The following is a 12,287-nucleotide window of genomic DNA, read 5'->3' as shown; positions in this document are numbered from 1 at the left end:
CTGTTCTCGTCAGGAGACGAGCTACTCCGTCTTAAAGCAAACTTCGATATAGCAGTAATGGCATTAGAAGAGCAGCAGAAGGAAATAAAGAGTGAAGAGGATTGCGCAGCCAAGGGAGCTATCCCGAAGACGAGGAGATATAAGAAAACATCAGTAAGCTCACGAAACTCTGACATTGACTCAACCAGCAACGCAACGGACACGCTAAGTTAAGTTACAAGCAGCGAAGATGACGCACCAAGCAAGAGAATTAGCAACCCCCCACTGAAGATAAATCAACGCAGACGAAAAGACACTGTCATATGCAGTTGATCGAAGCAGGAAGTAAACTTGATATGAGAAAGACGTCAGCCTTTTCTAACTTAGTCGAAGATTCATGCACGAGTTTGAAAGAGTATCTTAGAATGACATAGGCCCGTATGCTAAATAGGGTACTAGCACTACGAAGTAGCACTACGCACTACAAGCCGTAGTGCCGTACTAGTGCGACATGGAACCTACGGTTGGCATGCTAAATAGGGCACTAGCACTATGAAGTAGCACTACGCACTACAAGTCATAGTGCGGCATGGAACACTAACGGTTGGTATGCTAAATAGGGCCAAAATCATAACGCGCACTACAAAAATCTGAAGTGTCCAATACACCGCACTTCACGACGACACTACGGTATATTTAACCTTGTTTACTTCGTCAGCTATGGATCTGTTGGGCTTACAGCAAAGGCATCATCGCGTAAAAACCTCAGGAACTACATGCGATGAATATAAAAAAGTGTACCGCTTCAGTGAACAACATATTATTCTTATGGCTGACATTTTCCTTGGCGAAACAGATGAACAGCGTAGAAGTAGAAAATACTTTTCTTGTTTTTGATACCATGTTTTGAATTTTTTTTTTTTTTCTAGAGTCATTTTGAATTATTCTGCAAGAACTTTCCATGCTTCTCTCTTTTGTTCGGTGTCTTTGGGAAGCGTGCATGGACTTTGAATATATGATGGGAAAGGTGCTCAGACGCATTGCGAATTTCAGCTCACCATCACAATTTTCACTAGCACCATTACCATCACAATTAGACATTTTACATCAATGTTCTGCAAAGAATGAGAATTACTTCAGAAATAATTAATTATTTGAGCACTTAACTACCATTCTTCAATAGACTGATAGCGTAGTGCGGCACTATAAAGTACTCTAACAGCGAAGTAGCACTTCAAAGTCTTTCTGCATACGAATCAGTAGTGCGACACTAAACATTGTAGAGCTACTTCGAAGTGCTTAGTGCCTGTGACGTATTTAGCATACCAACAGGACACTTCGTAGTGCATAGTGCTACTTCGTAGTGCTAGTGCCCTATTTAGCATACGGGCCATTGTTGTGACATAGTTTTGGATCGGAGATTTGGAAGCCGAATTACACGGAGAGACGCTACGAGCAGTCAAATCGTTTAGGTTTGATGACGACACGTACGGCAGTTAAACCAGCAAATTGATGAAATAGTACGACAACGAGAAGCTCGCAAAAAGAAACAAAACTAGGAGCAACTTTGTCAAAGCTAAGTACATCAGTGGTGAAAGTTTCTATTAACTGGCAACCAGATTAAAGAAAGCTATTCAGCGTGGCCTTTCCTAAGAAAGACATCCAGATGAGCAAAACACTTCGAGAGAAGTTCATATCTTTGTTACGCTCAAATGCTAAAGGAATAGTTAGGAACCAAGTAATGAGTAGGAAGATGCAGATTTCAGAATATAAAGTGGGACGATTTGAAGAAATTTGCTAGTTCGTGTGATGTGGAGAGAAATGAAGAAGTGAAAGCGACCAATAAGGAGAACATCATTATACATGTCGGACTGTCCAACAAGCAAAGTAATTCAGTGCGATGGAAAAGCGCAAAGCCTGACAAACGGATGAGAGGCCGAAGCAACTTTATTAGACCACCTCAGCAACCTATTAATAGGAATTCAACATGTGCTTATTGTGGAAGAATTGATTCATGTAGAATTTAACTGCAAACAAAAATCAATTTGTGTTTTCTTGTGGGTCACCGGACCATTTTTTCTACAACTGAGTTGAGTTCTGGCAGTGATCAAGGACGCACGTACGTGTTTGCGGGTCCCAACTTTCTCACTTTTTACTAAGCCTCTCGAATCTCGAATCGAAGCTTATCTCTCGAATTTTGTCCCGAAACGATTTCAGTGAAAGGTTAAATTTTAGTGCAGTTCAGTCAAAATTGTGCGAATAGTGAGAAAAACGGCTAGTACAAGTGTTTTATTCCCGACAAATGCCAGTGCATGAAACGAGGGCAAGTTTGGTAGCTTGTTGGGAACCCTCGGCGACCGCCTGTAACCGGAGAACAATCGGTGCCTTGAGTACGCTCAAGGCTCGCCTTCCTATATCCTCCCCACCCTCTTGGCCCCTACACCTCCTCCTCTCCACCCGCTTCACGCGTCGATACCTTGATTCCCCCAGACACCCCTGTCTTTCCCTCGCCAGCTGCAGCTCAGCTGTTCCTCCAGCCGGAATTTTCGAGGGAACTTTACTATACTCAACTCAACTCAGTTTTGTGTGTTTCTCCGTCCTTTTCTGCATTTTTCTCCGTTCAAGAGATCTAGTTCGTGCATTTAATAATGGCTGGACAGAAAATAAAAAAGATAGTCGAAAGGCCTCTACAGCCTCTTGAGAAAAGCCATCTACGGCCTCTAGAATAAAAAAGAATACCAAATCAGCCCATTTAGAGATGAAAGTTTGCAAGTACTGCAAAGAGATCTCTCTGAGCGAAGTCCAGACGGTCACCTGTGAACGATGCGAAGATCTCATTTGTATCAGCTGTTCGAAGTTGAGCTCTAAGGAGTACACATTTCTCCAGAAATCTAAATTGCTTCATTGGTTTTGCCGCGATTTGCGAAAAACAACTCTTGGTGCTAGAAAAAGAGAGGAATCGGTGGAAGAGCACGGCAATGAATCGAAATTGTTGAACGATGCAGTAAACTCCTTGAGTGAGTTGGTGCGCTCGCTGAGTGACAAACTGAGCTCGCTATGCAATGAGCTGACTGAAGTGAAGGCTCAGTTAAAAAATACGGAAAAAATGGAAGTAAAGAACAAGACAGCTGATTTATCTGAAGTCGCTAGTGAAAGCTCGCGTGAATTGCTTGATAGAGAACGTAGGAAGGCCAACCTGGTCTGGTTTGGGATTCCTGAAAGTAAAGCATCTGATGCGAAGGATCGAATGATGGATGACACGGCATTTGTTGTAGATTTTTGCAGCAGGGTACTCAACACATCGATTGATGTTATATCTTGCAATAGGCTACGCTCGAAGGATGCCGCTGCCAACACCTTCAGACCTCTGCTGGTGACTGTAAAGGATTCTGAAGGCGGAGAGAATCAGAGAATCAGGCGGAAAGGCATGGAAAATCAGGTCAATCACTTCCAAGCTGCCAAGAAAACACCGGCTGCTCACGGACAGTCAGAGGAGATGGAGGACAAGTAATTAGTAGGAATGATGTCCGTAGATCAAGGCCTGTAAATAATGTAGGGAGTAACCGCATACATCAAAGTGAAAAAACACAAAATGTTTTAAAATGTTTTTACACGAACTCGGATTCCGTTTTGAACAAGAAAAGTGAACTGTTAACTGTGATCGCAAACGAGTGTATGGACATTATTTGTATTACAGAAACACTCCCTAAAAATGACGGGGGGAAAATTGTACCTGTTGAATTTCAGCTGCCAGGTTTTGATTGTTTTCATAACTTAAATGAAGAGCAGTGCAGTAGAGGTGTAGCTCTGTGGGTTAGAACCTCTTATGGGGCCCAGCAAGTTAGGTTATCTGCAGATCATCAATCAGCTAGAGAATCAGTGTGGTGCGAACTTACTTTAAAAGGCAGAGATAGCCTTCTCGTAGGGGTCATTTACAGATCACCTAACAGCTCCTCTGATAACAATAAAGTACTAAACAGCCTTTTACCGAGCATGTCATTCAGCAGGTCGCATACGTTGATTGTTGGTGACTTTAACCATCCAGGAATAGACTGGGCAGATGAATCTTCTCCAAGAGATGGGAATCACCCAGCATCCTTGTTCTTGGAGTCCGTGCGAGACTCATTTTTAATCCAGAACATCACCAAGCCAACCCATTTTAAGGGTAAACAGACCCCAAATATTCTAGATCTTGTGTTTACTAGTGAAGAATAAATGATAGATGAGCTTCGCGACGAGGCTCCGTTGGGCAGAAGCCACCACCAATAAATGTTTTTCAATATTAAGTGTTGTGCGGAAAAGACGCTTCGGAAGCGTGAACGTTTGAACTTTACGAAAGGCGACTATGATAAACTCCGTGAAACGGTGAATGCGGCGAATATTNCATTACAACCCTCTCTTTGTATTTTCTTTGCCGTAACGCTTCCAAAAAGAGAACCTTATTCACGTGCCAAATCAAATGCCACTCGGCAGACTACCTGACAAAACGATAAGTAATGAATACCGGTATCTTGAACCTGAACGTAACGTAAATTTGGTGGAGTAGATCACTCCGATTCACCCAACTTTAAAAGATATGAGACGATAGGAAACGATTCTCTCTTATTATAAAATATTTATAAAATCCCTATTTAATCACATAGTTCTGTTCCAAAATCTATCGTCTTTCGACGAGCGGCATCTACAGCTTCACTTAATTACGTAACTTTTGGCTCACAGCATCTGGGGTTAGGTTCCAGATAGCATAGTTCTGTTCCAAAATTTATCGTCGTACGACGCGTGGCCGTTCGACCGTGGGCTGATTCGACACACGGGACAGATACGGACGGCTCCGGCGCGCTCCGTCCGGGTGGTGTAAAATTTTTTCGCGTGTTGGCAGACGACGCTGGGCCATACGACGCCAGGCTTATTTTCCTGTGGCCTGATTGATCTAATTCAATGGATGTGATCTGTCTGGTGGCGTGCGGCTGATAACGTTACAGTCAAGATGTGTTGTAGGCTACGTTCTTCAGGGAAGGGATCATGATAGTCCATTCGAAGCACGGCAGTGGTGGTCTCCGACAGGCGTCCCATGCTCTGCAGATAACTTAACTTTCTGGGCCCCATAAGAGGTTCTAACCCACGAAGCTACACCTCTACTGCGCTGCTCTTCACTTAAGCAATGAAAACAATAAAAACCTGGCAACTGAAATTCAACAGGTACAATTTCCCCCCGTGATTTTTGAGGGAGTTTTTCTGTAATACCAAAAATGTCTATGCACTCGTTTGCGATCACGGTTAACAGTTCACTTTTTTTGTTAGAAACGGAATCCGAGTTCGTGTAAAAACATTCAAAACTTTTGTGCACTTTCACTGATGCATGCGTTTACTTGTTACATTATTTACAGGCCTGGATCTATGGACATGACTTTTCACTTAATTGTCTTCCTGCTTACCTACTGACCGTATGCTGCCGGTGTTGTCTTGACATCGTGAGAGTGATTGACCTGAGTTTCCGTGCTTTTCCGCCTGATTCTCTCCTGCTAATTCTTGTAAAAATTCACTCTCTCTAAAGGGGTAGCATCCTTCTTAACAAAGACTGAATTAAACTCTGGGAATTCACTTAGTTTTGTTTGCAGACTTGAGCATGTGTCCGACCTGGGCTGTATCCTGCATATAGTCACCAGCAGCGGTCTACAGGTGGTAGCGTCTTTCGATCGCAGCCTCTTGCATGCCGTTATATCCACAACGACGTTAAGTGCCTTGGCACAACAATCAGTAATGAACGCAGCGTCCGAAGCATTGCTTTCGGGAACGTTAAACCAAACAAGGTTAAGTCTTCTTCGCTCTCTATCCAGCAGTTCACGAGTGCTCTCGCTGGCGAGATCAGAGATGACCTCTTTGCGGCCTATACCTTCTGTGTTATCGCTTTTGTGTAGATAAGCTTTCACTTCTACCAGCTCGTTTTGTAACGAGTGTAATTCGCTACGCAACAAGCTCAACTCTTTCTTGTGGTTCTCCTCCAATTCGGCTCTTTTTCTCAACTCTTTCTTGTGAGTTTTTCTTCCATTTCATCTTTAAAGACAGAGAACATAGAAGAGCACCTCTCTTTCAATTTCTTTTCGCTTTTTACAGCGTTAAGAGCAGGTTGTTGGCAGTGCTGGCAACACCAGTGTACTGTTTCTGCGAATAACCGAGCAATCTGTCTTGCTCAACTTTGCACAATTGTTACAGATGATATCCACGCAACAATGAACTGAAAACGATCAAAACCTGACAACTGAAATTCAACAAGTACAATCCCCCCCCCCCCGCGATTTTTGGGATATAGTAGATTTAGTATTCAAGCTTCATCATCAGCCAGCCCATGTAGGTATTCAAAAGATTGTTAAAATTGTAGAACAGTTCCTCCATCCGGCTGTTAATTCTATTGTACGTGATGTATGTGTCATCTGTCCACATTGTCAGCTATTTAAATATTCAAGCGAACTTGTAGTGATTCACGAGATTACTAGAAGGAAAACTGTAATTTTATATATTTTAATGTCCTAATTATGTACGGTACTGGCCGATGGCCTACGTCAAATAGACTAAATGAAGTAAATATAAGCAACATTATTAGCCAGTTAATCATGGCCAGTCTGTAATCCCTGGCATTCTCCTTCTACAACGATCGAATATAGTTTTAAAACTTATCCTGCATCAACCTCCTGATTACCCTATCCTATGGGCCTCGTCGACAATAATTTTGGCGTCGCAAGCCAGTTACCTAACAGCCCCACAAACTTAAAACTTCACCTGTTCATAAAATTCAGTCTGCTTACCCTTTTGATCTCGTAGCATTAGCCCTGCTCCAGTTTCGTCGTTCAGGTAGGGATAATATTGTACTGCTCCTGGCCATTGATTATGATTCGAAATTTTTAATAGCTGTACCTTTGAGAAATAAAATGGCTAGCACTGTATCAGATGCGTTCAAAAATATCACTTTGCCTAGTATGACTAAAATACCCAATTGAATTTGGACCGAAAATGGACCGGAATTAGGGGCTGCAGAATTCAACGCAGTAGCAGACTTTTATATTGCGCACATTTATTCAACTCACTAAAAGGCTGTATCTATATAGTGGCTCAGTTGAGCGCAGTAATCAGACAATTATTCAATTTTTGATAGGTATCACCGTGAATAATCCATTACAGTGGGACGATGATGTTGGTAGAGCTTTAATAACTTAATAACTGCGAATGGTAACAACACGTACCTACCATTCGTAGATAGGATGTAGTCCGGCTCAATTTATCCTTTATGCCCGGTCCACACGCTCAGTTTTCACAACGATTTGTCTGCGCAGTTTCAAGTCTGAATGAAATCGTTGCAATTTTTAGAGCGTCCACACGGTACCGACTTATCTGAGTAGTTTGCTCAGTTTTGCGCGATCTCGCCATGGAAATAAAACTTGATACACGTATTCATTAGGACTTAACGGTGATGTTTAGCTCGTGAACATTTTTGGAATTTCACCTTCATTCCTGAGTTATATGACGATACGTGCTGAAATTTGCAGTGAGCATGACATTTCTTCTTAACTACTGTACAGATACGAACGAAACATTGAATATAGAAACCTAACCTCCCAACGGCGATGTTTAGCTCGTGAAATTTTTTTAGATTAGATAAAGCCGTATAACTCGCAAACGAAGGCAAAATCGAAAAAAAATTGTCACATGCTAAACATCACCTTTAAGTCCTAATGAATACGTGTACCAAGTTTTATCGAGCTACGTTCATTACTTTGGGATATATTCCATGCCCATCGAATTTGGGGAGACCGGCCGTAAATTTATCCGAAACGTGCCATGGAGAAGGCAGTATTTTCATAAATTTTGGCATTGTGCCTTGTCAAAAAAGAGATTGAATCATTTAGGGATTGCGAGGAATCAAAATACAAGAGAGATGGCTTGTAGAAGTCTTCTTTTCCAGGTCCAGATGGAATCGATTTTATTATTCATTCCCAATTATTTACGGTAAATGCTCAACTTATTTTACAGCTGTTTCTATGTTTGCGCTTTCATCGATTTCTTTGAATTTTTCTACTAAGCCTTCGTATGTCTCCACCTTTTTTGTCCCGGTTACTATAGTCCTTGAATTTTACTTGCCAAATGCAAGAAAAACTTTCGTATAGAAAAGCAATAAATTCCCGAGAACATTACCGAAGGTCCGCCATGGTCGCCAGAATCATTGAAACTGAGCACAAATCGAATCGGAAAACTGTGCTACCGTCCACACGTTCCGACTTGTCTGCGCAGTTCATCGAAATCTATGCTCAGTAGCTCAGATTTCGATGGAACTGCGCAGTTTTCCCGCCGGCTCCAAAACTGCGCAGTTTTCCCGCCGGCTCCAAAACTGCGCAGTTTTCCCGTCCACACGCAACGTTTTATCTGCAACGATTAGAACTGCGCAGACAAATCGTTGTGTAAAACTGAGCGTGTGGACCGGGCTTAAGAGGAGCCATGATAGCACTAGCGTAGTACCTGTGAATGTAGAAACGGTTAATTCGTGGAGAAAAGTGCATGTAAAGTTTTGTTCATTCAAGCCAAGGTAGTTCGAAGGTAGCGCACGAAATTAATAGAGTAGGGAATCTTAGCATGGATATATTATCCATATTATCCCTCGAAATTCGAGGGACCACTCCAGGTAACGAAAGTGCAGTCTAATGGGGTTACGTATGAAGTTAGGGATAATAGCGGTACTATTCACATGGTTCATCAAAGACAGCTTAAGAAATGGAACAATTTTCAAAAGATATTTGCATAGGTATTTAGAGTTAATAGGAGATTCACAGTAACGACTTACCTTAGGGAACGGAGAACTGTTTGAGCGACGGATGTGGAGACAATTTCAGAGGTGGTGGAAGTTTATTTCTAAGTAGTTATAGTGTTAACAGTGACGACAGCGACAGTTGTTACAGCGATAGAAGTGGCAGTAGTGAGTAATGGCAGTAGTGGTAGTTTTGACAGAAGCACTAGTAGTAGCGAAGACAAGTGTAGCAATGACGATAGAATAGGACGTAAGAGTAGGCATAGTGACGAGAAAGGAGGCAAGAAAGTTGAACTCGAGCATACGAGGAAAACTACAGTGGGCAGGAAAAAAAGTGTTGAAACAGCAGGGAAACAAAAGTTTGACGATGTCTAAAATTCGACTCCTGTGGGCACTGACCAAACTTTTGTTGTAAATTCTGAGAATTTAGAGATGTTACTTTTAGAGAGCGAGTTGTAATTAATACGCTGAAAACCCTAGAAGATTTGTCTGCATGTCAAGAACAGTTAGTAGAAGTTACATGAAGCAGTTCTATCTGTTGATGGGGGGAGAAGTGGACCTAAAGATCGTAGTATTAACAATAGCGAGGTATATATTGGCGGTGATTTGGAGGCAGAACTAGGTAAACAGAGCAATGCGTCAGTGGCAGATAGTGTAGGTACCAACACAAGCAGGAATATTTTAACGGCAAATATACTGGGGGTGATTTAGCTCAAGCCAAAATAGTTGGGGCAGTGTCAGCTGAGCCGAAAGTGAACGCAACACAAGTTTCTCCTGCATGCACAGCGTTGGGAGAGTTGCGAGATTTAGGTAGAAAATCGCGGAGATTCATAGCGGAGAGAAGACAAAGAAGTAGAGAGATACGGTTTGATACATTACGGAGAATGAATACCGGTAGCGCGACTGGGACAGCAGAAGTGCAGTTTGGCGGCGAAGCGTCTGATATACGTATTAACTGATCTGCCAGGTCTGCAGCAATCTACTCCTGTCAGAGCCTTACGCTCAAGAGGTGCAGTAGCGGATTAACCTTTCGTACAGAATAAAGTCTTGGAGTATCGTCAGCGGCAGCATTGGATGTAATCTTTAATATTTTGATATGTAAAACTATATTTGCAATGTCTTTAATATTCATGCTGTATACTCTATAGCAGTGGTTCTCAAACTTTTGCAGGTTTGGCTCCCTAGTGAAGTCCTAGCGCCTCCAACAGACACCATAATGTTCACATAACGCCCAATGACACACGAAAACCCAAATTTTGAATATTTAAAAAAAAATTACACTAGAAACCCAGAAGAGGTTGAAAAAACAGATTTGAATGGAAAAACGAATCGCCGGGAGAGGGGCGCAGTCGTAAGCCACAACTTTTACTCAAAAATAAGCCCTGGAGCCAACGCTCAGCCTCACCGTACATTAACTTTACTCAGCCTAAGAGCTAGAAGCCGCAGACTACGCTTGAGGTCCGTAATACAGACCAGCTACACACTGCCGAATGATAATAGCGCCGTATGTCTTCAGTCAATGCTTAAGCAATCTCTCTCATTAGCAGGCAGTTCCTCATCCGGCTGTACCTATTCCTGCCTTACCTCTTCTGGCCAAACCTATTCACGCTGTCCCGGCTCACAACCTAGGGTACGCACACAGTGAAAGCAGGTTTGCCCGCGCGGGCAACCTGCTCCAACCTGCCACAAGAATGAACATAGGATAATAATGTAAGCGTTCACAGTGAAAACCTGTACGAATAGGCTTCTGTATTCTATGGTTTCGGGCGCCAGCCTGAGCAGGTAACCAGCACGCTGGCAACCTGCTTTCACTGTGTGCGTACCCTTACAGCCTATGTCTGGCTGAACCAGCACACTTGGACCGCCTTTCTAACTTCCTGCAGCCAATGAGGTTATGTTAGGCCCACTGAGGTTTGTTTTGGGTGGAGAAATGTTGCAACATGTGTAGGTTAGGCCTGAAGAGGCTTGGCCAGATGCAATATTGCCATGCTTACCTTTAGCAAGCTTATTATGTGGCTGTGGACATCCAGCGCTATGGCTTTGAGCAATTGACTTCATCGGCTGTTATGCCCTCTAGCGTTCTTACCTACGGAAAGGTATATGAAGAGAGTGTGAAGTTTGGCAAAGCTGGTCTCCGGCATGCGCCCCGCTGGGAGCCGTGTGCTGCATGTGTTGTGAACAAATCGTCAAACAAACCTTCGAACTTCCGACTTCGACTCTCGCCCCCCTACCACCCATTTCTTCCTCACCGCCTACTTTGGGAACCACTGCTCAATGTTAACCTCTGTTGATATACTAAGGCCGGAGATTATTGTTAATGAATGTAATAGACCAGGCAAATTTATCCTATATTCTCGTTAATGTTCGACAGCTAAGTTAAATTTTTTTAATCTCGTTGAACCTACTTTTTTGTGTGTATCTCGTATTGTAGTGTTGATGTTCGCTGGGGAACTCACTGAGGGCGTACCTAAAAGTGCAGTAGTGTGTGTATAACAGTTGTGAATATTAGGTTAGTAATTATTTACGTTGAACACGTGTACAAGTTTTCATATATAATGGATGTATCACACATTCCGTGTAATTATTAAGGCCGTATCCGACTCTTGGTGGGGGAGATGTTATGATCTCCATACCGTAAAATATTCATTTGTTTGAATATGTATTTATCTTTGCTTCTCTGACGTTTGTGAGCTCATCCTTAATTTTCTTCATTTGGTTTGATAGTATTTTTCTCATAATAATTGTTATACTTATGAACTAAGCAAGTGGTTCTTCGAGAAGAACGTCTCGTTAGGTAGAATATTTAGATAGGAGTTAGTCGGGTAGTGAAAGTCAAGTAGTGGAAGTCGAATAGAGAAGTCTCGCGTACAGTGTCTCATGTGTAAAGCGTCTGAGTTTACGGTCTTGAATTACCCGTGCTTATTTGTATCCTTCAATGAGACGCGTGCTTCCAAAGCTTTACGATCACAAACGGCTTTTGTGTAGTGGCTGCGGCGGCGTGTGCGCCACGATGATACACAGCAACGCCCCTGCAAAAAAGCGAGTGATGTCTATGAATTTTGTTTCAACGATGGTTGTGGCAGACTTTTTCAACATTTGGACTACATTGGAGAAATTGGAGTAACTATTACGGCATTGAGCAGCCGTTTATCTTGCTACCTGAGACAAGTTCGCAGTCAGACCAGGTCTCAAAGTATTACAATGGAGCAACTTCATCTCAATATTCGCGATGAATTCAAAAGGCTCCGTAACGCCCTTGACGGAAAATCAAAACCCAAACTACACGCAGCAACGGCTCTTGCAAAATAAGTGGGTGTTCTCCAAGAGTCTGGTGCAGTCTATAAATTTAGCTTCAAAGAAGGTTGTAGACTTCTCCATTAGTTGGACTGCATTGGAGTAACAACTACGAAATTGAGCAACAGGCTTCGTGACACTCTTGACAACATCAAACTCAACGAGACCGTCACTACCACCGTGCTGGAGGAACCCACCAGCATCGCCATCTTGCAGTGAC

General features: G+C 42.7%; 1 protein-coding gene across 1 annotated transcript in view; it reads left to right on the top strand.

Moving 5' to 3' along the window:
* The first annotated feature begins 57 nt into the window (after positions 1-57).
* The window catches only part of LOC108669211, a 37,966-nt gene continuing 25,736 nt past the window's right edge, over positions 58-12,287 (top strand). The window contains exon 1 of the mRNA XM_018156512.2: positions 58-208. Coding sequence (XP_018012001.2) covers positions 58-208 — 151 coding nt within the window. The remainder of the gene's footprint in view (positions 209-12,287) is intronic.

The sequence above is a fragment of the Hyalella azteca genome, unplaced genomic scaffold, assembly GCF_000764305.2.
Source record: "Hyalella azteca isolate HAZT.00-mixed unplaced genomic scaffold, Hazt_2.0.2 contig3057, whole genome shotgun sequence".
Taxonomy (NCBI): domain Eukaryota; kingdom Metazoa; phylum Arthropoda; class Malacostraca; order Amphipoda; family Hyalellidae; genus Hyalella; species Hyalella azteca.
This window is presented reverse-complemented; position numbering and strand designations above follow the sequence as displayed.